We start from the raw sequence: 27,884 nt of genomic DNA on the forward strand, positions 1-27,884 counted from the left end.
GCGTTTTAGAAACATGCGTCTAAGAAAAATGTAAACAAGAAATGTTTTGCTCCTTGTACAGTCGGTGTACTAAACTCAGCTAAGTGACTGTTTCCTGCGTGAAGCTATAGTGTATTGATAGGGCAATATGCACAGAGCGAGATGAGTCTACCGTATATGCACTGTTGATTGGTTGGGACTATTGTTTTTGACGGGTATTTTATGTTGCTTGTTGTTTTACTTACTTTTGTACGGTGATGCCAAAGACAACTTTCTACCCCTTTGAAAGGATAATAAAGTTACGTATATACTGTACATTATGAATAGAACTCGCCCCTTACGACGCCCTGATAACCCTCTGATAATTGCACGGTTACGTCATCCTCCCTCCCACTGAGCGTGGAGCCAAACGGAAATACCTCACAGAACCCCCTCCCGTGGGCCGGAAGTGGGTGATTCCTTCTCGTCTGATTTGGGAGTGTTTCTGGGTTCTATGGTAAGAAACAAAGAAGTTTTAACTTCGAAACTAGAAATAATCTTGTCGTTCCTCATGTTGTTTATTAAGCTGTCATTGTGTTTGTAAAGAGCAAAACGGGGAGTCAGCTAAGGAACGTTTTTTCGGCAAAGTATTTTTGTTTTTTTTCAAGTAGCGATGAGAAAGGGGATATTTAAACTTCGTAGTTTTTCCGTTCATCACCATTTCATCTCTGTGACAAAGACATCAGACGGAAATTATTTATACAGGGTTCTTTAGGATCTGCCTTAAACGTGTTTGTTACTTGAAAATTCATCACCTCTCTTAAGATTGCTCCCAACAGACTTTGGGAGACCTTAAGGAAATTAATTTAGAAAAAGCCACAGTCACAACAACGCACTTGAATCAACAAAATCCAAAATGACGAGAACAATCAAGAAACGGCGAAAAGAACCAGTCCGTGGTTTAAACGTGGCTTCGACTATAGCGGAATGGTCCGATTTATATAGTGAATTATCTGGCGCTGATTGATACGGGACGGGGCTATTACTGTCCCTCCCTAACCTGCCCCTGTAACATTTAGTGAACGTTGGGTGTTTGTTTTTTTTTTTAATCCTTAATCCTAAAAAGATAGTCTTTTGCATGTGGCTGATTGATTTTTATATGCATAGAAAACATTGAACTCCCGGATACTGTTCCAGCCTGGAAATCGATCAAATCGTGAATCCACTCGCCAGCTGCGTACTCCAATCCCAGACGTTTATGGGGGAGGAGGTTGTGTGATTAGTGTAATTTGTAACGTGCAGTTTGCGCCGAGTACGCCAGCCTGTTAGCAGGTAGACCTGTAGAAAGGCGTTAAGGCTGCCTCTCCGTGATAACCTGCCTACGTCACTTCCTGTCCTCAGCACCGTGCCGGTGTTCTCTTCTTGTGCGTCTGCGTGTAGGAAGAGATGTCGGGTGACAGCGTGGTGAGCTCGGCAGTGCCGGCGGCTACAACTAGGACCACGTCCTTCAAGGGCTCCAGCCCCAGCTCCAAGTACGTGAAGCTGAACGTGGGAGGGGCACTGTACTACACCACCATGCAGACCCTGACCAAGCAGGACACCATGCTGAAGGCCATGTTCAGCGGCAGGATGGAGGTGCTGACGGACAGCGAGGGTACGCAGAGGGCTCCGGCTTGGCATCCCTGCGCGTCTCACTCACGCCAGCAAGAACACACCGCTGGCACCCGAGCTTGAGGTTGCAATCAGCACACAAGAACACTCAGAGCCTGTACCGCACAAAACACCTTGTTGCTAGAGGAATCTTTTTGAAGCTGTAGTGTAGCAGTGTCGTACTCCAGATCAGGGATGTGTCAGACTCAGTTCCTGGAGCGCCTTGTGTTTTTGTTCCAACCAGACTTCTCGGTTTCACACTGGGTCTGGTTATTCAACTGCAGTTAAAGTGTAATGTGTTCTCTTAGCTCTGAGATATTTTAGAGGTAACTTTCCCTTTAATTAATAATAAATAATAATTCCTTACGCTTATATAGCGCTTTTCTAGGGACTCCACTCAAAGTGCTTTACAGGTGATGGGGAATCCCACTACCACCACCAGTGCGCAGCCCCACATGGATGATGCTACAGCACCAAAGTACACTCCCCACACACACCAGCTCTCAGTAGGGAGGAGAGCAGAGTGATGAAGCCAGTTCAAAGATGGGGATGATTAGGAGGCCATAACTGGTAAAGGCCAGGGGGAAATTTGGCCAGGACACTGGGGTAACATCCCTACTCTTTTTGAGAAACACCCTGGACCACAGAGAGTCAGAATCTCGGCTTTACGTCTCATCTGAAGGACGGGTTATAAATACCCCTGTTTTTTTAACAATCCACTGTAACAGCCAATAAATGACGTACTGTAGCTGAAGGTGGAAAAGGAATTTGGCCTTTTTGGTATACTCAAAAAAAACTGTGTGAGAGGAAAACTTAAAAATAATTAATTGCTAGAGAAATAAAATAAGTGTAATTGAGTGAAATGTAAGCAAAGCCTGCCTAGGATGCCAAGGACGCTAGGATGTGTTGTAACTTATGTATGTAGTCAGATGGGAGTTCGTGTGAGTGTATGTCACTGCAAGGCTGCTATTAAATTGGATTTATTAAGTGGATAATTAAGGTTCAGAAAATTAACCGTTTTCTGTAGTATTTTATCTTGATAATAGACCCAAAAATACATTTACCAGGAGGCCAGTCGGCCCATATAGCGCGTCTGGTTTTGTGCCTGCGTGGTTCCTCTTTGTCTCAACTGCCTCAGTCCATCTGTCTCCCCCCACAGGCTGGATCTTGATCGACCGCTGTGGCAAGCACTTCGGGACGATTCTGAACTACCTGCGGGACGGAGCCGTGCCCCTGCCCGAGAGCCGCAGGGAGACGGAGGAGCTGCTGGCTGAAGCCAAGTACTACCTGGTGCAGGGACTGGCCGATGAGTGCCAGGCCGCTCTCCAGGTGCAAATCCTAGCGCCTGCACGTCTGACACAAAGGGCGCTGCAGCCCAGCATGTCCACGTCACACCTTTCACGTTGATCTGTACAAAGTCTGACCCTCGGTGTTGGTTTTTAATCGACACAAATGCCTTTCTGTTTGTCTTTTAAGAACAAAGACACGTATGAACCATTTTGCAAGGTACCGCTCGTAACCTCGTCTAAGGAGGAACAGAGACTCATCGCCACCTCTGACAAGGTAAGGATCACGTTAAAACCCAGGGTACTGTTGGACTGATCATCAGAAAAGTTATACTGTGATGAAGCAGTTTCTGGTTTGATAACTCTGCGTCCATCTCTTGTAGTATTATATCTTAGTCTAGTGACCATTAGACAGTTTTAACTCATTCAAAATGCTGCTGCTAGAATTTTAACAAGGACCAAGAAAACTGAGCATATTACTCCAATTCTAAGATCCTTACACTGGCTTCCAGATAGTTATAGAATTAATTTCAATGTATTGCTTCTTGTGTATAAATCACTCAATGGCTTAGGCCTAAAATATATTTCCAATATGTTTGAGGAATATAAACCTGGTAGGTCTCTTAGATCTTTCTGCAATTTCCTTCACAAGATCAATAAAGTATCTATCTATCTTTAGGGACTGGTCAGCAAGTGGTGCCTAGCGTTTAAACAAAACATGGTGAAATGGCGTTTGGCCATTACGCTGCTCACAGCTGGAACCAGCTCCTGAAGGATCTTAGATGTGCCCCAACCGTAGCCATTTTTAAATCGAAGTTAAAAACGGTTTTATTTTACTCTGCTTTTGCTTAGTTTTATTGTGGTTTTAATTATTTCTTTTATGATATTCTTTTAATTATTTTTTATTTTCTGTTTTTTTTTTGTGGTTTCTATGCGTGTAAAGCACTTGGAATTTCCCGTGTGTACGAAAATGTGCTATAGAAATCAATTTGCCTTGCCTAGTGATATGGTGTGTATTTGAGCAGAAAAAAAACTGTTGTGAGAATACTAGAAGTCTTAATTCTTACCGGTGCTGTCTTTTGTATTCTCTTCCACATGCAGCCTACTGTCAAGCTGTTATACAATAGAAGCAACAACAAATATTCTTATACCAGGTAAGAAAGCTGTCTTGGCTGGTGATGGTGGTGGCCGACTCCCCTGACTGGGCCCAGACGAGCGCCCCAGCCTGCCTCGCGTCGGTGGCTTTAACCTTCGCCGTCTGTCGCCCGCAGTAACTCCGACGACAACATGCTGAAGAACATCGAACTGTTCGACAAGCTGTCACTGCGCTTCAACGGGAGGGTGCTGTTCATCAAGGACGTCATCGGGGACGAGATCTGCTGCTGGTCCTTCTACGGGCAGGGCCGCAAGATCGCGGAGGTGTGCTGCACCTCCATCGTCTACGCCACCGAGAAGAAGCAGACCAAGGTACGGCCGGGGGGCAGCCGTGGCGACAGTGTGCAGCAGGGGGTGGAGATGTGGGATAGCAGGAGGCATTGTCACATGATCTTCAGCTGACAGTTGACAGCCTGTGAGAAAATGGTGGACACTGTGTGTCATGGAGACTAGACCTGAGAGATCAGAAGTCAATAATAATAATAATAATAATTCCTCACACTTATATAGTGCTTTTCTGGACACTGCACTCAGAGCGCTTTACAGGTAATGGGGATCCCCTCCACCACTGCCAGTGTGCCACCCCCACCTGGACAATATGGGAAGGCAAAGTGGGGCTGTGGTGGGTTGGTGTGTCATGGCGATTGAGCGTGATTTTTCAGGGAAGTGTGAAATGGGAGAGCAAAACTTTCCTTTTACGTTTGTACGTGTTGATTTTTAAGGTGCATTTCTGTTTTCAGCCTGATGGGTACCAGCTCTGTTGAGACCCCAGGTGAAACGCAGTCAGCCGAGCCCATGGGTAGAGGGTCTCTGTGAGCTTTTAACATGAGTGTTGAAAGAAGCTTCTTTTGGCGAAGCAATAAATGCTTCAGCAGAGGTGCTGAAAGGGGCTGCAGTCTGGAGTAATACTGCAAAAGTCAATTAACTTTTACCTCACTCGTGTTTGACTGTACACGTATCAGAAACTGAGGCAGGTACCAGTTCAGGTTCAGCATTGGACACCGAGCTTGTCTTGCCCAGCTGGTTATTACCTGTCGCCCCCCTCCTCCTCCCAGGTGGAGTTCCCCGAGGCCCGGATCTACGAGGAGACTCTGAACATCCTGCTGTACGAGTCCCAGGACGGCCGGGGTCCAGACAACGCGCTGCTGGAGGCCACGGGGGGCGCGGCCGGCCGCTCGCACCACCTGGACGAGGACGAGGAGCGGGAGCGCATCGAGCGCGTGCGGAGGATCCACGTCAAGAGGCCGGACGACCGTACCCACCACCACCAGTGAGAGCGCGGCCCCCCCCGTCCGCCGGGCCGCCACCAGCGCAGCCCCCCGCCCCGCCGGCTCCCTCTACAGGCAGCTCGCTGTAACTACTGCCCTTAAGCTGGAGTGGCTTCTTTCAAAAAAAATATTTTACCTGTCCTCATGCATTGCCCCTTTGTTTAAAATCGGCAAAAGAAGCCGTTTTGTTTTCCTTTGTTCCCCTAGAAATGGCAAAAACGTGTCTGGCTTGCATTCCTCCCTTTTTTTTTTTTGCAGTTCAGCTATTCTGTCACGGCCTTCGGCTGTGAGTGGATTTGAGCTTGCCTTCCGGGGCTGGAGCTATAAGTGCTGCAGATTCAGAAGTGGCTTTCCTCTGCTCACGCAGACTGAAAGGCGCACATGAGAGCAACGGTTAAGTGTTATGCAATGGCGAGGTTAAGAAAAACATTTCTGGGGAGACAAAGTGTGCCTTGTGAAGTAGGAAGACTTGCTGCTGCATGTGGTATCGGGGCACATAAGGCGAGCTGGAGAGTAGGCCTGATTTCTGTGGCCGTCCAGAACACGACTGCCCTAGACCAAAACCTCAGAGACTTTTAGAAACAAAACAAAAAGGCGCAATCAGAACACAAGCCGAACTCAAATGTCCCCCCCTTAGATTTGCGCAACCCTACGCTTGTTTTATAAAAGTTACCTTTGTCTCTAAAAAGATCTCGGATTGTGTGAGCTCAAGGGACATGAAGATTGTGCAGCTTTCCAGGCTGTGGGAGCTTGGATCCTTGTGCTTTATTTGATAGAGGCACACTCGATGCTTCTCAAAGGGAGTAGGAGCCTTTACGTTTACCTATAAATTAAAATTAGGCTTCCTGCCCCCAGCATTGTTTTGACGTTAAAATAGAGGGACCATGTCCCTTTTGTATTCAGGACGAAACACTGTTCATTCCAAAATCCTGACCAAGCAGCGGTTAAGTAAAAACAACTTTTAGAGAACAAACGAAAGTTTTGCTGCTGTATATATTTTTTTTCTGTTCAGTGTATGTTGCCGTAAAGGGATTATTAGTAGCTAACCCCTTTTACCAGTCTGGAATTGTATTTGATAGTTTTGAAAAATTACTGTAAGCTGAGAACTCCACTCCGTATACTGTCTGTCCCTTCTGTGTATTACTGTGTGCATTGGCTGTTTTGCAGGCCGGTTCACAATTAACTTTCTAGAGTGCTGAGGCCTGAGTCACAGGAGTAACTAACATCTTTAAGAATTTCTATTTGAAGCTGGTTTCTCTAATATGAAGATTTAAAGGTTTTAACTTGTGTACGCTGGGGAAAGTATCTGAACAAAAACGTATTGAAGCGAGCAGAGGGCATTTTTGTTTCTGAAAGGTTACTGGTAAATGTCATGATAATACAGATTGAATGTCTGGAAAGCAGAGCAGTTAATGATTACAAAGAGAGACTGGAGTATTGCGTGGGTTTACAATAAGATGCTGTACTGTATGGCACATTAATCTGTTTTTTGTGGAACGTGTAGCTGCGTACTGGAAATTCAATGAACAGTACCTTAACAGCGTGTCCAGATCATAGCAAGCAGAGGGCAGTTTGAGACACAAAATATTAGCTTTGCAGATAACCGACCAGAGAGGCAGTATGAAATATAAAATGTTAGCAATGCAGATGACAGCCAGCAGAGGGCGATGTGTGATGCAAATTAGAAGACTTCCAGATCAGGTATAATGCTGGAGAATAGATCCTTATTGTGATGTATATACAGTATCTACAGCTGATCAGCTGAGTTGGTTAATGGAATGGAATAATCATTGTAGAAATACAAAGTGACAACACGATTACATTTTTTTCTGTCACTTTTAAGTGTTTGAATCATCACTGTGCTTCATCCCAGCATAACATAACAAGGAATGTATGTTTGTATTTTGTAAGATACAAATAGGTATATTTTACAATCATTATACATACTTTCTCTTTGTCAAAGTGTGCACAGAGAAAGGCTTAAGCTATATTTATACATTATCACAATAAACGATTCTGGAGCACTTTGTGATTTAGCTTTATTTTAAACAGGAATTTGTGTGTACATATAAAAATGTTATGGTACATATGGCTTCAGTATCACAAAATAAACCAATGTCTTTTTAAGGTGGAATGTAATGAGATCCATTATTTATCTATATACCTGACCTTCATACATAAAAAGACATTAAGCACTTCGACACCTGCTGAAATTCATTTTACTTTCTTCAGTCCATCAGTATACAGCCACAATTCCCAGAGATGTCATTTCTTTTGTGCACAAACTGTCCTTCAGATCCACTACAGTTTGATTAAGTACATGAGTTTCTGAGGTCTGTACTGTGTATTGGTATAAGGTCAGCATTGCAGCCTTATATCAGGTGCATATCCTAACAGCATAGCCCTTGATTTGTTTTGCCTTTAACTTGACAGTTTCTGGTGCCCGAGAGCCCAGTGATCTGTTTTAGCATCAGGAAATGCACCTGACCTACAGTGACTGCTGTGCAAGTCAAATTAAAAGAGTGCAGAGACAGATGAGTACTGAAAGTGATTGAAATTTGTCAACAAGTATATCTCTGGAGTTTGCGGATTACATTCAATACATTGATATGGTTGTAAAAATTATCATTTGAAATAGGACTATTGAGTGGTGTACCATCTACCCAATAAAAGGTAAACAACCTTGTTTTATCAATCACAGGCAAAGGCCTTGGAGAGTAATGGAGTTATAGAGGAAGTTGTTTTTGGAGACTGTTAGGCATTATTATTAGAAAGTAAATAATGTGCTACAATATCCTTATTATATTCTTGAGGATAAAATTGAGGAGCCCTAAAGGGTTGTGTGCTGAATTAAAATATTATAGGGCGCACAGCATTGATACAGACTGGTCTGTAAAGGTCATTGAACAGCATCCAGGTTCATTGAAAAGTCATCGTGATTTCAGTCTTGTAGATACCTGGGACAATAAAGACAAATATTGGAGCAGATTTGTCTCTTATTGCAATTTTGTCTTCTGAAAGATCATGGCATTAGGTCAAGCAATACCAAAACTAAAGTCTAGCAGGACATTTAAACCGATTTAAAATTTAAATACATTTAAATCTAGATTAGTTTAAAATTTAAAAGCCAATCCCATGGTTTTAAAAGTCAAATGTCTACAGTACATACCACCATGAGGTGTCCATTCTTGGCCCTGTAAACCATTGACTCCTGTCCAGTGCTGAAGTCCACAGTTCCTTCTTTTCCAGGCTGGATTGCAAATTTGATACTGGAAGTTAACAGTAATGGACATGTAAGTATGAAGAGAAACATATTACCCAACATCAGGGCAATCTGCCGTATAATTTTAATGGTAGCAGTAGCATAGTTTATATCCTCTCCCTTCCCAAGAAACATTTAACTAGTGAAGCAGCATGCAGTCAGCGCTTACATATAGAAGGACATGTCCCCCACATTCATGACTCTCGGGTGAGAACAAGGGAGTATGCTTACCTGCCCTGCACAACCTTGACAGAGTTCTGTTTGTTGGCTAACGCACACAGCTTTGCCACGGCTTCAAACAGGTGGTCGCAGTGCAAGATCAGGTCCCCCTAGTTAAGAAAGGAAGGCAACACAGGACATAGAGGTTTTCTTCTCAAGGTGAATGGGCACGCTGGTAAATGTGTTCTAACAAAAATCATAGGATAATCTCCTATACAGAAAAGTTCAGAGAAATAGACACAAGACAATATCAAAATCATATATACACTCTTACAGTGTGGCCTTAGAGCAAACTCTTGTTAATGAATGGTACTAGGAAAGAGGTAGTTAAGATAAGACCCATCAGTCTGGAACTGGTATTCTGATACTGAAGAATTTGCCATATCTAAAGGAATAGGCTTAACATCTTTGTACAAGGTGTTGGTATCATATTGTGACATCCTTTATTTCAAAATACCAGACAGATTACCTAAGGAGACAAATTTCAAATCCCTTTATACCTTTCATTCACATTACAGTAAATGCTATGCATGGCCTTAGTGTGAGCAGTTGACTGTCTTACTCAGCAGGTATTGTGTAGTCCTCACTGGGGCCTGACCCCGGCTCTTACCTTCTGTTTGTTGTCCTCAAGGGGAACATGCAGGATGAGAAAGCCGTCACTCAAGTTGCTCACAGAGAGGCCTGTGGAAACAGAGGGCTCCACACTCAGAAGAAGCAGCGTTTCACCTCAATGAATAACTCTAGCTCTAGCTTTTGAACTACTGCTGATGCAATGGGCTGTGCGGAAAATTACCAGACATGTAGAAGTTAGAAATGGCAAAAGTACCTATCTGGCATATGTCCATACGGTGGCATATATATTCTGAGAATGGGGGATGATTGAATGATCAATGAATGATAAACACTACTGCTTTGCACATTTATATCTCTCTTGTATTAAGGAAGAAACCAGGTTCTAAAAAAATACTACATGGTCAGGTGTTATAAAATGAATGCGTGTGATGGTGATGGTGGTTACCTTTGAGAGTGGTGTAGTCCACCCTCTGTTTCACCTTGGCATCCTCTACCACATAGGCAGCAGCCTGAGTTAATATGAGCTGACGTTGCCGTGGCTTAAACCCATTTCTGTCATACTTCACCACTGGAACGCCGTACTGCAGAGAGACGTAAGCTGAGTGTAGTCCTGTTAACCACATTGTGCTTTCTTATAAACAAGTAGGACTTATCGTTTCACTATCAACAAGCGGTATAAAACATTCCTGCAGTCCGAGCTGTCTCTAGCACCTGCCTTCATTAAGGGATGGTCAGTGACATTTAGGACTTTCCAAACATGCCTCTTAAAACTGCAATGTCATGAACATAACAGTGTTGCTAATGTATTCTTGTACTATAAAATGATCAAAAACAATATACTGAGGAATCTGGTTAAGCGCTTTTTGTTAAGAAAGCCCTCAATGAAGGACAGAGTTCCACTTCAGGGCTATAAGCAGTTGACTGGTCATGTTACCTTCACTCGCTCATTGCGAATAATCTGCTGGACCTTCATGTTTATGTCCTGTTCATCTGAAGCCAGAATGAAAAGAAAAATAAATGCTCTGTGAGATAATGTCTAACAGGTAAGAAAGCAGAATCAAATCTATGTTTCTGTGTTCTCTTTGCAAGCTGAGGATAGTGTCATTGATTTAGAGGTAGACTACATAACTTCACACTGGTACACAAACAAATCTTTCCTAAATGAAAGAGGTATGCAACAAAAGGAACAACAATTTTTTGCAGATTACACACAACACAGCTTCTGAAGGAAACGACTTACTGAGCCTGGTGTCTGCAAAGGGTTTGGCAACACTCTGAGGGTAACCATCCTTCTTCCCTTTAAATAAGGCACTGGCCACCACTTTCAGCTGCAACTGTGGAGAAGAGGGACAATGTCCCAGCTTTCAGTGTGAAACACATTAAAACTATGATCCGTCCGTATTTCACCATCATTGTTGATCTCGAGACAATTGGCTACAATTAAGTCATTTCTAGCAACTGATAATGCTTGAATAACTGATCAGCTTACACCAGAAATCTGTGGAACTGTAGTCTTGTTGTGGGTCTCTGGTGACCACAATAGGGCTTCATTCTGTCTGTATACAGATTACAGCCATGGATTTAAAATGTTCCATTAACAGTACCTATTTCAGCTTTCAGAGTGTTCAACATGCCTAGCATCAATCAAGGCAATACAGAAAACAGCCCTGTGCAAAACAGTAGGTGCTGAAAAACAATCTGGATTATATTGTTTTATGTCCATAACCTAAAAAACAACAACAAACATTCGTGGCCCAGTATATGATATCTGGCATTTTTCTCAAACATGCTATGGGCACTAAAATCTTAAATTTGCTCCTGAAAAGCTGGAGAAAGAGGCACATCAGCACGAACCTGGGCCTTGCGTTGGGCTGTGACCCCCCTGACGTACTTCCTCACCATGTTCCGTGTGCAGAGCCTGCGCAGAATCTGAGAAGTCTGCAAGGAGAGCGAGCTTGTCAGGAGATGCATGCAGCGAGGCCTCACAGAGCACCAAACTCGCCTTTTCACAGCGTACAGCTAATTTCCATTTCAGCCTGCTATATTTTTTTAATAGTGAAGCTTTTGGGAAATTCAAATACCACTTTGGCCAACCAACTGTGAACATGGGGAGAACATATATTAGGGGAGAATTTCTATGCCAATGCAATAATGAGCTGTTAAGCTGTACATGTGCAAATACTGTACATATACAGTACACACATAAACAGATAAGAAAAGAGTGAAAAGAAGGAGACAAAAACAAAATGCCAGAATAAATGTCCTGTCCTTCAAAACTATAATAATAATAACAACAATAACAATAATAATAATAATTATTGTTATTTTTATTATTAGTATTAAAGAGCTGAAGCATGGCAGTGTCTGGAGAGCCTGGTGTGAAGAGTTCCTACCGTCTCCAGCATTAAAGGAGGTTTGAGCCAGGTGGTTTTATCCAGGAGGTTTTTTGGGAGATGGTCTTTCAGCTTCACAAGATAATTGTGCCTGACAAAGGCTATATAGTCAGCGTTCTCCTCGCAAAGGGGCTGGTTCCTGTAGATGAAGCCCTTTATAAACCTAGCAGGAGAAAACAGAACCCTCTCACTGTTTGCGTTTCGAAAGGGGGCGAGACCAGACTGACACAGACAGCACATCCCCGTGATTTGTGATGTTAGACGTCCAGCGGCTGTGTTGTACTGCCGAGCACTACTGTATCTGTGGCAGAGGGGAGGCCTGGCCACGAGGCCAAACAGGAATCCGAAATGTGCTGCAGTGCTCATGCAGACGAAGCCCTTGGCCCTTCATTCTAATACCTTTATCTATAGAAACAGCATCAATGCTGAGCCCCTCCCATATTAACATCCTGCTTTTCAGGCACCATGTGTGGAACAGTTCCAAGGAGACCCCAAGAGTGGACACAAACACAGCAGTATTTGGTAGCTATCTAACGGCTTTACACAGTGCTGATTTATGCTCAGCTGGCAAGGAAGTGTTCTGGGATGCCTGGACCTGTGGATAATATTTAGAGGTGTTTTTGTTCGAAGAGGGCATCTGTACACATCAGGAATCTGTGAGACAGACTTCAGACCTAGCACAAAAATATTCAGTATACATATGCTGTTTATGTCACTGCAGTATTGGGAGAGAAAACCACAGGTGAGCACTTCCTCTTACTTCCTTATGGTCTTGGCAGCCCAGGCTCTCCTCTTGCGTTCCTTTCTGGCCAGGACGCCTCTCCAGCAGGTCTCTATCTTTGTGGCTGAGGAGACAGAGGAGACCAACATCCTCCCAAGCTGTCACGTCAGCCCAGCGTCCGCGTGACTAATACCCCGGTTCATTTTTCAAGTTCTAACGACTGGGGTGAGTGTCCTGTGCTAGCATTTAATTTTTTAGAACACATGAAGATGATGGTTGTTAGTAAAATGTTATTTTTGCTTCCGTGGGGATAAGAAAGCTACAGTATATAATTGTGTTCTGTTTTTTCTCTTGTCCCGTTATAGAAAGAGATAGAAAGAGTGAATGAATACAAGAGCAGGTGCACTATGGGTATAAATCTGCCAGTGTCTTGGCAGTCATTAACTCACCCGCTTCTTTCTGTCTCTGATACTCCCCTTTCACACGGTAACCTTTATACTTGGCTTGGATCTTCGTTGCTGCAATATTCAGAAAGGGACAAGGTGGCTCAAGTAAACAGGAGTTCATACAACAGTTCCTTTTCAGATGAGCGGAGCTGGGAAGGCAACGAGAAACCACGCACCAAGCTCATTCTTGCAGATCTGAAAGGCGTCTTCAGTGGCAAAAAGCGTTCTGGGATGACGGATGAATATCTTTGTCCTAGAAGAAAGCCGGAGAACATCTGGAGATCACTGGGTTTGGATAGCTATTTACTGGCACTCATTGCAACTGGATTTGGTTTTCAAGACAAAGTTAAATGACTTTGTAACACCAAAGATGTACTGTAATTCCAATGGGATGCCCAATAGCAATTCAATAACAATTTGAAAATGACAAAACAAAAGCAGCAAGGCACATTTTTAAAAAACAAATTCATTTCTGAAGTGAAGTCAATGAAAGATGGCACATAAAATGTCTTATGTTGGAAGTTATCACTTTGTCCACATAACAGTTTCTTCACAGCCAGTATAACTACACCATCTTAAATTGTCTAAATCATGAGTCTAATCAAGTAATGTCTTTGTGAACTGCTGACTGCAGTCACAAGGCAAGTACAGCCATTAGTGGGAGAGGTTTGGCTTGCTAGCTGCCTGGGTGGCACCACTTACCTGCCCAGTTTGTACTCGTCAGGCTTGTACCCAAGGAACTTGACCAGCCGCTCCACCCCTTCAGCAGGCACGCCTCTCCAGTGTGGCCAGGTATCGGGACACAGGGGCTTGTATCTGAGAACACACAAGAGCATCCCTCTGTGCTCGGCTGTGCGGACTTGCAGATATTGCAGAAAGACAGGAAGAAGTGTAGAACACCTATGCTCATCACATCTTTGGAGTATTCACATTTAGAGAGGAGGCAACAAGGTTTGTGCAAGAATTGGAGTCTTTTGCAGCATATATTAATCTACAATCCTTTCTAATCCTGCATGGGAAATAATACAATTATGATCGCGCTTAGCGTGCAGCATTAAGATCTTTTTGTTGAGGGTGATGAAGTGTGGAATTGCAGTCCATTCGCAAGACCCAAGGAGAGCAATAAGACAGAGAGGGGAGATGGAACAAAGAGGTCACCTCTGCAGGAAGATCTCATATCGGCGGCGGTAGGCAAATCCTGCCCTCCTGACCCTCAGGTGCTCCATCAGGCCCAGGTACTTCACCTGGTGCCGCACCAGCACGTCATCAAAGCGACCTGAGGGAGGCAAGCGAAAGAGGTACCATCGTCATTGTGCATTGTTGCCCCAATGGCCCGGCTCAGAAAAACGTTCCGTTACCGATTCACTGAGCTGGACCGAAGTGTACAACTCAGAAAATCAAATTTACTGTTTATGAAGCTCAGTAACGTCTTGCCCACAAGTTGGTTCTCTTTGCCCCCCACTCAAAAATCTTTCAAATTCCCAAATCGGTCCTCCTCTTCCCATCCCCTCCCTGGCATCCCCTGTGTAGCCTCTCTCTCTCACCTGGCTGCTTGGCGTCATTAGGCTTCAGGCAGCGAACGTACCAGGCCTCCTTAGACATCAGGATGTCTGTCAGGCCTGCCAGGCTGCTCTTGAATTGGGTGGCGACCTACAGAGACACAAGCAAGCCTTCAGAAATATGAGATCTGTGTGGCGAGACGGTGTGTTAAATAAGGAAGCTCATTAGAAACGTTTTGTCTCTCTGTCTAATTCATCGCTAGGGCTCATGTAGGAGGGGTGTGTGGTGCAACAGGGCATTGTTGTGTCATACCGTTATGTTCTGTTTTTGAAAAAAATTGTAAAACTAAAAAGAAATGTTCTCTTCATATTTTGACCCCGCTGTCAAAATATGTTTTTTCTTCATGCTGAAGGGAGCGTTTCTAATGTTGTGCGTGTTCAACAGTCCCAGTTTCTTTTCCCCCTGCACTTGTGCTCACTGTCTCAGGCCTCTTCCTGCTGTCCAGCTCCAAGGAAGAGAAGCACTGCCTCACAATGACATTCTTGGACTGACACATCACCTGCGGTAGAGAAGACAACAAATGAAACACCTCAGTCCCACTGACACCTCCCTGCAAGGCCTTAAGCAGGAACCCTGCAACCCTCATCCTCAAAGCAACGATCCAGCCAATCCATCTAAAGGCCAAAGGTAAGAAGGAGGGTTAAACTAGTTCATTTACAGATTCATTCAACTGCTTCAACCCTCCTGCACAACTCATATACTAATGGTAGCTCAAAGAGACCCCTGAAACCTGCTAGACTGTGACCTCGATATTTGGGACATTGGGTATTCCAGTTGTGCAGTACTCAGCTCTCCCAGTTCATTTTATTGCAATCAACCGTATCAGCTTTCTAAATATTATACTTATGTGCAAGGAGAAGACTATCCCACATTCCACATCTTGTCAACATATTTAACTGTTCGAAACGAGGCTACTTACTTCTTTGATGTTTCTGTACAAGAGATCGTTGTTTTTGTCGAGGAACCCTACATTGAGAAAAGAGAGTCAAAAACGAAAAGACAGCACATTTGTAGTTCATGAATGAGTAAAAACGTTTCACTTTTAACACCCAAACTGCAGCAGCATTAAATCCAGTTGTCACCGTCTCAGAATCCAAGATATTGGCACCTTGTCTTTCAAGTTCAATACCTTATTGCCATAACACCTAGTTGTATATATTTTTTTCTCCTATAATATAAATATACAAACATAAAGCCAATAATAGAAAGCATCCACCCCGCACATCTTCAGAAACTATCCTAATCACACACCAGTAATAAAATAATTCGTTTGCTTTAGGGCTTAGGAGATCACTGTGCAGGTATACTGTATGTGTTGAGCCTCACCGATGACACAGTAAGTGACCTCGCCGGCGTAGTGCAGCAGGCGGAAGTCTCCTCGCTCCAGTGTCTTCCGAGTCCTCTGATCAGCCAGTTTGTGTCTGAAGGTTACAGGACAGGAAGCTACGTGTCAGCTAGGATACCGCTGCCCCTTGAGCAGCTCCAGTGCTGAGGAGCGTACAATTCTTAAAGATCACAAACTTCACACATGCAACACTGCTTTTGTTACAAAGATTAAGAAACGGAAAAAGAGACACGTGGGTCACATGGGTTTTTCATTTTGGTTTTGGTGTGTTCAAGTATTTCTCGATATCAGGAAAAGTTATTTTGCTTGAGTTAAGCTGATGTGGAGGGCATCCTCAGTGCACATGGTCCACTGTAGCGAGACCCAAGATTGAAGTGGGGTACCTACGTCACGAAGTGAGGGTGATTGCCCATCTTCTCCTCCAGCTTCTCCAGGAAAGTGAGGTCTGTGGCCTCTCCTGGCCTCAGACACTCCTCATCCTAAAGCAGGAAGAAGGAGAGGAAGAGTCTTATCTTATTGTTCTAAATTAATCTTGCTGGACTATAGATGTCCTAGGTACTTCTGTCTGCTTAAAAGGACTTGTTAGTCCCTAAGGAACAAGTACGCCTTGTTTGCCAAGAAGTTAAGTAGTTGTATTGTATTTACGTAGTCATTTCAGCAGAAATGTCTTTTCGGCTTATCAGAACAGAAGGATATGTCCATCTTAAAGTGTACTGGAGGAAAGGAAACGGTGTTTCAAGCCCACATGGGTGCTTTGTGTCCAAGACTGTTTGCTCACAAGAACTGAAATAATTCCTCTGTGTTTCTCCTCCACGAGGTCAAGGATGATCTTGTTGTTAAAAAATTGCACAGGTTCCCACTGTAAAGCAGACATAGAGAGGAGAAATAAGGTTTAAAATGTAGAATGGGAAACTGGAGTCTTCAGTGTTAAGCAAAACATGGATTAATTAAAAAATGCCTCAACTTTTCTGAAAGAAAGACTTCTGTAAAAAGGTCAACAGGAGAGGTTCCTGTGAGCTTGGTCACAATTATTCATCACAATTGAGTGCATCACATTCAATCTTTCAAATGTGTTACTAAACGAGTGTGAAACCCTCAAATGTATGTAATACTCCAACACTTATAAAGCACTCACTCATCCAAACACAAATTGTATCACCCTCTGAGAGCAAAACATAGATAGCATACATATACTGCAGTGTGACTTTTCAGCTGTGAAAAAACAGCACTAAATATACCAAAATCTTTCCAGAGATTTATTGGATAGTTTATTTTTACCAAAACAGCTTAGCATTTACTGCATATACTGTAGGTGATATACAGCAGGGCTGTAAAAGGTTTACCTCAATGCCCTCCATCTCGTACTCCTCCTGCTCTGATTTCAGTGTCAGCTGAATGAACAGCTGCTGCAGCTTCTCATTACAGTAATTTATGCAGAACTGTTCAAAACTGAAATGCAGAGAAACACCCAGTCATTGACATGCTACATTACAGTCATGCTACTATCACAACTAAACCATTAACTTAAAATAGGCTGTATATCAGCCTAGAACTTGTAAATAATTATAATGCAAGAATTAGCATAGCAAACACTGCCACCTGAGGATAATGGATGTAAAGCTACCGAAGAAGAGGACCCATATATACAGTACAGTGCACAGCAGGGCATTCCAGTCTTGGTCTTACACACACCTGCTTGTTACTGGTTGCTATTATTCCAGCCAAGATCTTTACTCAACTGAATTCTTAATTTACCCTAAAAGGAGCCTAATAGGAACTTTTGAAAGCTTTTTATTTCCCCTATCCCATAAGGTGGAGATCTTATGTTACTTAAATAATGCAGTAGATACATGGCAACCTCCGACATTTAAGAGCTGAAAACAATTAGAAAGTTCAAATGAACCATATTTGTAGTGAACATAAGGTAAAAATATATAATTGAGAGTTTGTCTGAAGCAAAAACTAAAAGGTGTGTAGTTCTCCATGTCCTGATCTATGAACAGTTGTGAGAAAACGTAGTAAATAGCACTCATATGTAGCTTGTTTTGAAGGGATTTTTCTTGAAGAACTGAAAGAAACATCAATGAAAATGTATACATGCAGATTAAGAGCCTCCTACCTGTTTATGTAGAAAACTTCAAACCCATAGATGTCCAGCAGGCCAATCACAGTCTTTCTGCTGGAATCCTATTAAGAAAGAGGAGTGCAATACAGTTTGAGCAGTAAGGTGTGAGCTTCTTAAAGCAGGCTTTAATAAGCATGGAGGTTGTGTAACCTACAGTAAAAGTACATTATAATAAGGTTTGATTTGCCACAGAATACAGTAGCCGTTGCTTTATTCTGAGTTCCAAATCAAAGGGGCAATCAGTTTCCTTCGACTCTTTTCATCCAGGGCACTATGATTTCATGCACTTTCGCCTTTGAAATCAAATTTCTCAAAGTAAAAACGGATCTCAGCCTTGCCACAGTTGTATCGGTGCACTGTAAGCTGTGCTGTCCACACGTTCCAAATACACAACTCACAAAGAATATTATTCTACTGAGGATACATTAAGGACTCCCCTCACCTGATTGGCCAGAGACTCATTGATCTTGTTGACCAGCCATGTGAAAGTGCGCCCATAGATTGCTTTGGCCAGGGCGTCTCTGGTGTAGTAGGCATGGTCCACAGTCAGTGGGCTCAGAACCTAGAGATCACGAGAGAAACACCTCAAGATCTTTCCTGCCTGTCCACAGTCAACCCAATCAGAAAAGAATGACTGCATTCCACCATCGGTGACACTGCAAGCTCTGGGTGTGAAGTCCTGTGTTCCCATCAAATGTTTGTGTGGAAAAAAAGAAAAAAGCACACCACATCTGCAAATACTGTACACCACTAAAGGCTGCAGATTTGAAATAATGGCACATGTCCTTTCTAGAGGTCTTTCTAGAGGTTTGTATGGTAGTTTGCGTTGTTTTTATATTTCCCCATGTTAATTATAATTTGCTTTTTGTATGATTTCCCGTGTTTAGAGTTGCCAATTAGTATAACTACAATATTTGCTTTTATAAAAAAAATCCATTTATACAACACTTTCCTAAGCCTTGCTGTGTTCTGGTCAGAGTAAACTCTCATGCAGGGATTAAGGTCGTTTTTCAAGTGGTCTTGCTGCTGTTTGTGAATTGCTGCCTGTTTTCAGCCTGCTGGCGCTGATCTCTCGGTGTGTCGGCCTCACCTCCTCAGCTTTGGCTTCTATCTTCCTGTGAGTCAGGCCTTCCTGCAGCACCAGAGCCGGGACCCCCAGCAGCTGTACAACAAGAGACAGGACGGTCAGACCCCTGCGTCTCCCCGGCTCAGGCTGAGGGCATTAGAGCCCTGGAAGGCCATCGCAGTCTCACCTTTGAAATCCAGCGCAGCTCCGTGTGGCTGTTGATGGTGGCGTAGCCTTTGCTGTCAGCGTCAAACGTGACATTTCCCAGGTGCAAGACACTGGCTATGATCCCGAACAGTTGCTGCGTAAGGACGGAGAGGAAGTTATTCAACAAACCTTGATTCAGTTTGTTCTGATCCTGGGCACTAAGGGACTTAAATGCACACTCAGGCAGATCCCATTTGCTCCATGAGAGCAGGCACAAGAAATCTCACCTCAATATCATTTTCGTTGAAGTCGATGATGGAGAGAGCTTTGCGCACAGTCTTCCAGTCCCTCCTGTCATTGATAGAGCTCACTTTGGCACATTCCCCCTGCCAGGGAGATAAGAAACGCACTGTGTTCTCCACACGCAGTCAAGTACAGGGGCTCCCTCCTGGAGTAAAGTAGTTTTCACCTGGTAGGGGTGGAATCACTATAACACATGGCTGACAGGCACTGAGGCCTTAGAACAAGAATACTTCCAGAGGAGAACTGGATGTCATTTACTGGAGATGGTATCTTATCTTCTGTATCTTATTTTATGGGTCTGGGCTCTGCCTCTAAGAACATAAATCGTCACTGCTCAGAATTACGCCATTTAAGGCTGTACCTCACCTGTACCAAGTAGCTGTAATGCTGGGGGTTCCTCTCCAGGCCCAGCCAGCGCAGCAGCTCCTCCTCCCCCCCTTCCACCAGCTGGTAGAAGATATGGAAGTTCCTCTCCCCATGGTTCTGGTGCACCACCCGAGACTTCTCCAGCAGGTAACTGAGGATGTGACCCCCCACCGCCTCCCCCTGCAGGAAGATGAATGTTACTGCAGCTGAACGTCTCGGGAACGCTGGAAATTGAGAGACACTTAACCTTCTTCCAAACTTTTAAGCCCCCTGTCTTCAAATCTATAAGGAAAATTAAGTGATGAAAACTTAAAAAAAAAAAATCATAAAGGATCACTATTAACTAAAACTCTTTTCTTTTCCTAGCACCAGTTTTCAATCCTTCACTCAAACAGAAGATAAACCTATTTCTAGTGATATACTCCTTTAAGTATTTTAAATGTGCGTTAAGCTATAAACACTTTCTTTCTCTAAAGTACATCTTCAGTATCTTCTGTATTTTCCATGTCAACAAAGTTTTGTGTCCAGAACCAATGGTCATTAATAACATTTTGTTCTTATAAATTATATTTAATAGTGGTTTCATAAGAAACTTGACAGATCAAAAGTCATTGCAGTCTTCCCTGGCAACCAGAGCACACTTGCTGTACAGTACCTTGAAATCAAACTGGATATCCATGTACTTCCCAAAGCGACTAGAGTTGTCATTCCGAAGTGTTTTAGCATTCCCAAAAGCCTGTCAAAAAACAACATAAATCCGAAAGATATACTAAGGAAGACTGCCTGGATATCAAAGACATTTGCTTTGTTACATACAGCAAAATGCAGCAGGTAACCTAAGAATTTCTACAATATTATGAAAGTAAAATGGAGACTGTTCAAATGAATGTTACAACAAATATTTTGGAATCCATCACAATGCATTATATTAATTAATTGATTGATTGATTGATTGCTTACACTTATATAGCGCTTTTCTGGACACTCCACTCAAAGCACTTATAGCTTCGGTGACAAGAGCAATTCAAATTGCTTGGGGATTTCTCTAAGCTTTCCAGACTGCACAGCTGGGATGTTTAAGTCTGGCTTGTTTCAATTTGCCCTCTGTGGTGCAAATGACACAGAAGAGAAAATGAGATTTCAGCTTCATAGAGAGGTTTTTCACCATAACAATGGTCACTTTCGTCTACTTAAAAGCCTCTTTATACTGTTTTTTTAATGTTTGTATAGATGTGCAATAAAACTATATGAAGACATCCTGATCATCATGCTCTTTTTCACATGCTCCCTCACCCTCCCATGACAAGCTTATCTGTGGGCAGTGCATAGTGTTCAATAATACTGACAACAGTACATTCTCTTAACAGACTCTCAAAATGTGGATTTTCTGTGGAGGTATTATATCTCAGATGAGCTTCTTCTCACATAATCTTACAGCATCTTTATTTACTTGGGAACTGGGCTTCATTATGCACTGAAGCACCTTCTGTGTGGAGTGTGCATGTTCAACCTGTTTGAGTAAGATTTCACTGGGTGTCCCTATTTCTTCTAACCTTGCAGGAGCATGCTGGCTTGCTTAATTGATGCCTCTCATTGTCTCTCTGTGTCTGTGAATACACCCAGAATGGACTGGTGTCCCATCTAATCTGCAGGCTGTGCTTCTGGGATAGACTCCAGATTACTGCAATCCTCACTGGGAATAAGCATCTTTCTGATAATGGATGGAAGGATCTGACTAATAACTAGATCATACCTCATAAACGTTCTTCTACCCACTACGAAAGAATTTAAGACAAATGCATTTCTAATTCTAGCTTATTCTGAGACGCTGCACGGTAGACAACATAGCTTGGGCTCATAGTGAGTAGTGAGCACGTGACAGGGGCTCAGACCTCAAGCACGGGATTGGAGAGCAGCAGGCAGTCTCTCACGCTGTGCAGCTGCTCTGTGCTGGGGCAGCTCACAGCATAGAACTGCAGGATCTTCTTGGAGGCCTCAGTCTTTCCAGCTCCACTCTCCCCAGAGATCAGGATGAAGTGGTTGTTGGATTCCGACAGCATGGTGCGATAGGCATTATCTGCCAGGGCATAACTAGTGCAACACAATAAACAGCAAAGCCAGAGGGCACTTCAGGGGCACAGAGCACACGTTATAATAAGCCAGCCTTCCTTCTTGGTGTCAATACAGTCTAAGATAAGAGTCTGACATTTCTGGATTCGGCTCCAAGATAATGTATTTATTTATTAGGTAATATTTTATAATTCATTGTTTTTGCTTAAGTGGTGCAATTAAGCGCCGACATCATGCACTTCTACACAGATACACACACGACAAACACGCAGGCTGACTCACAGGTGGGGTGGCAGCTCAAAGAAGTTGACTCCCATGTAGAGGTCCATTTGTTTCTTGGTGTAGATCTCCAGCTCCCTATAGGGGTTCACAGACACCAGCAGCGTACCAATATATGTCTGAGAGAGCAAACAGATTGCGTGAGAATCTGAAGAGCTAAAAGTCAATCAGAAAGCACCCAAGCTGTCTGAATTACATTCACTGCGTTTACTACTTAAATACCAGTGAATGAGAGCTGAGAAGAAGAAATCTTATTAAGTGCCTTATTCAAGGACCAAATGCTAAAGCACACTGCCACCAATCAATACTCAAATCAGGCCTGATGCAGAAATGTGCTTTGTCCTTTGCAGACTAATTTGCTTGTTTTAGTTTGGAACAGAATGCCCGGCTGCTTGTTGTTCTTTTGCAGGGACAATAGCCTAAGCAACACGGGCAGACGGAGAGCCAGAGTCCGGAGCCCACTGGGCCATGAATGGCACTGTCTGATTCTAATCTCTGACCCATCTACAGCTTGTCATGGGAATCTGAATAGCTTGAGCAGTGAGGCAGAGCAGGGCCACATAAGGACCCAGAGGGAGACACACATTTTCTGTACATGCTACTAATGAGTCAGGGTCCTCTAATTATCTCTAATGACCCCAGCAGAAACCTGCTACCTACGTCTCCACACTACAGTCCCTGGTGCTGCAGTATAGGCACTACCAACTTTTAGGTTTCTGAGACAATGTCCCTTCTGGAATTTCTGATGAGGTAGCCATTGCTTCTGAAAATTGCCCTACACCACAACTGAAAGACTGGTCTCTAGAAAAAATCATTTTAGGCTTCAGGGGGTGTCTGACATTGAACATACTCTGACTCCTGTAAGATACAGTAACCTACTCCAGCAAACTCCATTCCTTTCTGAAAATATGCTTGTTAAAAAAAATTGCAGGTGAACTGCAACTGCACAGGATTTTATGATTAAAAGCAGTTGCTTGCTGTTTCGGAGGTGCGGAGTGGAGCAGCGGTCAGGGTTCAAAACCTGCAACCAGAAGATTGCAGGCTCAAATCCCAGAGGAGACATGGCTGTTGCACCCTTACGGAAGGTGCTGTACCTGAATGGTTTCAGTCAAATACCCAGCTGCATAAGAAGGTGATAAAATCATCAGTCTAATAAGTAATCTTTGGAAGGTGGCTTTGGAGTCATGAACGTATACAGAGCCGGTAGATCAACAATAAATCACCCAAGAGGGAGCTCAGTCAAGAAAGGGCTGTATTTGCAAGAGTCGTGGTGGCTCTCCACAGAGAAATAACGAGAGGTATTTACGTAGATGAGGTTTTCCCGGAAGCGTTTCCGGAGGTTGTCGAGGAAAGCGACCTCGCTGGTGTAGGCGTCCAGCAGGACGAAGTCCTGGATGCCCACGCGGTCCCGCGCGGTCAGGGCCCCCTCCATGTTCAGCTGGATACGGCTGCTGCGCACTTCCGGGCTCTGCAACCAATCAGAACAGATCTCCTCTCGCCACGGCCCGACTCTTCAGCACGTGTCGGAGTCTAGCAACGGCCCTGAGCCTCACTGAGCCTTGCCAAGCCCACAATCTTTGCGACTGCTTTCAGACAGCAGGCAGTGAATGTGATTAACGAGGGTTAATCACATGTGTCACAACGGATTTACCATACATTGTAAAAACCGTGAAGTCACTGGAAATAGAGGGCACAACCACCAAATGGTGTATTATCTAGGTAACATTCGAAGGCTTGGTTTCTTTCACTGAAATGTAAAAAAATGTGAATTTAAGGTTCCTGTGAGACTCCAGGCTCTTCATAAACTCAGTCACCTCAAGATAAAACACCCTACAGAACAAACTTCAGCATCTCTGACCTTCATAAAGCCAATAAATAATATTAACAACACTTATAGAACAAAACTGTCAAATGACCATCCTGCAGTGATCTGGTCACCAAATAGACATCAAAAACTCTGTGTCCCACTTCTGTTTAGAAACCATCAACGGACAACTAATATACTTGCCCCTTCCCTTGTTTATTGGGAGTGCTTGTGTTCCTGAGTGGTACTGTACCTTGAGCGTGGGGCCTCTGCGCCCATTCCTGCAGTGTGTTTATATCAGGGCCCTGTCATGCCTGACCCTTCACTGGACTTAACACCCCCAGTCCCCAGAGCCCCACTTCCTTCACGTTTATCTACAGATGACAACGCTGTCGCCACTCGTGGTCACAGATCGGCTTCTTCTGGCAAAAACAAAACGGGTGGAGAACAGAGCTCTTGCTTCCTGTGTAGCTCAGTTCATTCTAAAACTGTTTGTTTCTATATTTAAAAAAAACTGTTGAAGTTGCTAAATGATCAGTTTTCACTGTTTGTCACATAGATCCAAAGGGTGTCTGTGTAAAAACAAATATCTAAAATTAGTTCTGGTGCAATTATTCAGACCACAGCTCTGACCACCACAGCCTGTCTCATGGGATACCTTTCTGAAGGGATTTTAGTGGTCTGGCATTTTATCTGGAGGATAGAAAAGTCTTCTAGGCTCTCTGAAAGTCACTGAAAATAAATTGTTTCACATGGGATTCACTTTAAAACAGCAAAAGAAAATCTTTCCAGAATTGACAAAGGCCTTGAACGGATTCTTTGGACGTATGAATGATTTCATGTTGGGATTTCATATCTAATCGTCTTCCTTGTTTCCTAGCCCAGGGACAATCCATCACTTCTTGCTGGAAGAGAGGATGTGCACTGCTTCCCCTTCCGACACTAGATTGGGCCAAAAACGTGCCACAGCTGGGCGGACCCCCTCCCTGCTTCTCTTTACCCTCTGTTCCACAGACGGCTGCAGCAGAGAACTCCACTAAGTGCTCAGCACAGACATCGATGCCTGGCCCTGTCTGATGTACATGCCACTGGTATGTTTGGGCATGCTCGGCTTTGTGCTTGACATTGAGTCACATGCATTAACTCTAACCCGACTGCTCGTCACTCTGACAAAGCCTTGCAAATTAAAAGCAAAGGGTACCTGATCCAGTGGGATGGCCAGTAGGTGTTTAGTTGCTGAAGACTGAGCTCACTACAGCCTTTCACAAAGAGCCTAAAAGCCTTAGCGCTCTTAGCAGAACCTTTCTGCACGCACCCAAAGGTACTTAACACAAAATACTAGTGGCGTATTAGCACATCAGTCTACATATCTTCAGGATACTTTGATTAAAAGCTCCATTTTGTAGACATTAATTCATATTTTAAGAAAAATTATTCTTAATCAAGAGCTGAGATCAGGGGGATTCTGACTTTGAGGCGTGCACTCATAATCCCACAGGTGGTGGCTTTGCACCAGTGCCTCCTCAGCCAAGCACAGAAAGAGCATCTGAAACATCTGAAAGTGCAGTTCCTCTCATACTGAGCAGGATTACTATCGTAACAACACATCACCAGTAGGGTATAGCTCAGACTATACGTCTAGTTTATATTTTGACCTCTTAAAGACGTGGATAACACATTTGGCATGAACCTAGAACCTATTATAAGTTGACAAAAACTCCTCCCCAGTAGATAAGATACGCCAGCCTCTAAATGCATATTAACAATGTATAGGTGGTTTTATGTTTTAAACTTTCTCTTCATTGTGCTGTTTTCCATACACCAGTAAAAGGTATGTTTTAACAGAATGCACACATATTAGACACTCAACACAAACTGAGAATATTGCACACTTACTTCAAGATCTAGGTTTCCTCTGAAACTGGCTGACACCATTCTGATCCAATGTGTACTTAGTATGAAGCCTGACCCGAACAAGTCTTGGAGCGGGTGTAAAAACAGAATTTGCAGCTGCTCTGACTGCTTTCATATGTACAGTGCCTTCCTGTACTTCACTACATGTTGCACAAGAAATATATTTTTAGCATCCTGTGTGCTTCATCGAGTTTGGGTGGAACAGCTGTTAATTTCTGTTATTGACAAAGTGTCCCTCAGAGAATGTTTTTTTTAAAAAAAAGGACATCTCATTTTCCTCTATAAAGCGAATTAATTTAGCTTTCACTGGTATTGCCATTTTTCTCTCACCAACACCTTGTATATTACATAATGTATTACTTTGACCATATATAAAATATATTGTCAGTGTAAAATAAGAAAACTGTATTTCATTATACGTGTCCATTCCCAGTTGATGATATTAGAATCAAATCTTAATTTAAGATACTGTGCTTGAAGTATAAATTAAGTAATTTATTTTGTAATGAAAATGAGGTATCTTACCTTGCCTATATGTGCTTCCTGTCCGTAACTCAATGAGTAATGATGCATATTGAGGGGAAACAACTCGTTTAAAAAGTCAGGAAACACTGACATACAGTATTAAAACCAACCAGCTTCCACCAATAGGAAGCCATCAGCAAACTGAGAAATTCAGAGGGAGGGAGAAGGAAGCAGGTGGGGCACAATTGCACTCTTTTGAATAAGTTGCATTTTCAGATGTGAACGATGATTCAAAACCGCCTTATTCCTGAAAAGTGGGTTTTCTTTCAACATCGCTACACTTTATTCTACAAACATATGCCATATCACCAATGGAAATCAACAATCAGTAAACTGTTAGATTGTACCTAGCAGGAAAAAAAATGCAAAGCAAGCATCATGTTTTTAAACACTTTTACACTTGTAATGGGAAGAATGCACCTCTGTAATAATACTGCAGTGATCATATGGAGGCCTACAGTAAGGCAGCCAATCCAGACTGTAAGAGGGGGGTTGAGATCTGTCTTTAAGGCTTGCCAGTTAAATCCTCTCTTTCGGCTGAAGAGCAATAAAATAATTCCTATTATCAATCTTATTCAAGGCAAATAAGTTTTTTTATAGCTCCGAGTCACATGAAACCCGAAACCATCCAGGTGTTGTCTTTAAGTGGGAGATAGTCCAAGGCTGCCGTGATTCACGTATTTTTATTATTTTCATCTGCTTTTTCCGATGCTCTCGACCCCCCAGGGAGCGACGTGAAGGACACGAACGCTCCCCGCGTATGCTCGCACACCAGTACTTCAGCACAACTTCCCGAAGTTTCACTAAAAGACTTCCTGTCGGCCGATTCCCGTTTGCATTGTCGGAATCCGACGTAAACGGAGCCAGGCTAGGACACTGCTTAGTATTTTACAGACTGAACCTTTTTAATTAATGACCAAATCGATTCATTCTAAATTGCTCGCAGGGAGTTTTTAAACTGATATAGCAGGCTGCTTCATACGTGCTCCTCCTCATCGGAGATAAGTGATCAATATTTGCAGTCCCTGTTTAATTAAGGTCCTTTAAGTTATAGAAAGGAGCCAGAATCTCTGCGGTCATAAATTTGCGGTCATAAAGCTAACCAGTGCTCGCTGTGTCCTGAAGAGGGAGCTCGAGTGCACTAAACAATGGTTCATTTATACAGTACCCATGTTTTAGGCAAAATTGGATGTAATTAAAAGTGATATTGTGACATTCCTAAGTAGGAAATATCAGGGGAACCTTAAAAGAAATGGAGAGTAATGAGTTCAAGCCAAATGAGGGCAGTGTTAATTAAAACACACAAAATCCTTTAGGAATGTCTCTCACTGCTCCACACACACAGAATGACTACATTCATCAGGGCATCAATGTACCAAATCAAGGGCCATTACTGCACAGGGAGAGAGCTCCATGTTTCACATTTTAGTTCAGGTCTGTAGTTTTGCT

General features: G+C 43.2%; 2 protein-coding genes across 4 annotated transcripts; one reads left to right on the forward strand and one right to left on the reverse strand.

Annotated features, from left to right (window-relative positions):
- Nucleotides 1–353: 353 nt before the first annotated feature.
- Nucleotides 354–7,451, forward strand: kctd10 (potassium channel tetramerization domain containing 10). Of its 2 annotated transcripts, none has more exons than XM_088935592.1 (7): nt 354–475; nt 1,399–1,612; nt 2,768–2,937; nt 3,085–3,171; nt 3,996–4,048; nt 4,166–4,361; nt 5,105–7,451. In XM_088935592.1, exons 1-7 carry the CDS (start codon nt 473–475, stop codon nt 5,321–5,323), a joined length of 942 nt encoding a protein of 313 aa, XP_088791718.1. In that variant the 5' UTR covers nt 354–472; the 3' UTR covers nt 5,324–7,451. The 2 variants fall into 2 exon arrangements, with proteins under 2 accessions (XP_088791718.1, XP_088791719.1); XM_088935593.1 differs by having other exon boundaries at nt 446–475; nt 1,360–1,612.
- On the reverse strand, nt 7,340–26,483 carry myo1ha (myosin IHa). 2 transcript variants are annotated; one of them, XM_088935590.1, is made up of 32 exons: nt 26,436–26,483; nt 23,499–23,660; nt 22,196–22,311; nt 21,736–21,934; nt 20,499–20,579; nt 19,844–20,023; nt 19,462–19,560; nt 19,215–19,328; nt 19,052–19,123; nt 18,404–18,523; nt 17,956–18,023; nt 17,180–17,285; nt 16,615–16,695; nt 16,224–16,315; nt 15,818–15,912; nt 15,411–15,457; nt 14,910–14,990; nt 14,476–14,581; nt 14,090–14,207; nt 13,634–13,747; nt 13,108–13,184; nt 12,935–13,003; nt 12,525–12,609; nt 11,765–11,927; nt 11,226–11,309; nt 10,612–10,705; nt 10,306–10,361; nt 9,817–9,952; nt 9,409–9,479; nt 8,811–8,908; nt 8,487–8,586; nt 7,340–8,274 (listed from the first exon to the last, which is right to left on the reverse strand). In XM_088935590.1, exons 1-32 carry the CDS (start codon nt 26,481–26,483, stop codon nt 8,248–8,250), a joined length of 3,159 nt encoding a protein of 1,052 aa, XP_088791716.1. In that variant the 3' UTR covers nt 7,340–8,247. The 2 variants fall into 2 exon arrangements, with proteins under 2 accessions (XP_088791716.1, XP_088791717.1); XM_088935591.1 differs by lacking the exon at nt 26,436–26,483 and adding an exon at nt 25,893–26,013.
- Nucleotides 26,484–27,884: the final 1,401 nt, after the last annotated feature.

This window comes from Atractosteus spatula, chromosome 17 (genome assembly GCF_055471065.1).
Source record: "Atractosteus spatula isolate fAtrSpa1 chromosome 17, fAtrSpa1.hap1, whole genome shotgun sequence".
NCBI lineage: Eukaryota > Metazoa > Chordata > Actinopteri > Semionotiformes > Lepisosteidae > Atractosteus > Atractosteus spatula.

What these genes read in the sequence shown, in the direction of transcription:
- kctd10 (XM_088935592.1), top strand. An exon ending in GGTGCTGACGGACAGCGAGG is followed by an intron (nt 1,613 to 2,767) that starts GTACGCAGAGGG and finishes CTCCCCCCACAG; the next exon opens with GCTGGATCTTGATCGACCGC. An exon ending in AGTGCCAGGCCGCTCTCCAG is followed by an intron (nt 2,938 to 3,084) that starts GTGCAAATCCTA and finishes TTGTCTTTTAAG; the next exon opens with AACAAAGACACGTATGAACC.
- myo1ha (XM_088935590.1), bottom strand. Translation starts at nt 26,483, where the DNA reads ATGCATCATTACTCATTGAGTTACGGACAGGAAGCACATATAGGCAAG. An exon ending in GAAGTTTTCTACATAAACAG is followed by an intron (nt 17,286 to 17,955) that starts GTAGGAGGCTCT and finishes TCTGCATTTCAG; the next exon opens with TTTTGAACAGTTCTGCATAA. An exon ending in AATCACCCTCACTTCGTGAC is followed by an intron (nt 15,913 to 16,223) that starts GTAGGTACCCCA and finishes TGTAACCTTCAG; the next exon opens with ACACAAACTGGCTGATCAGA.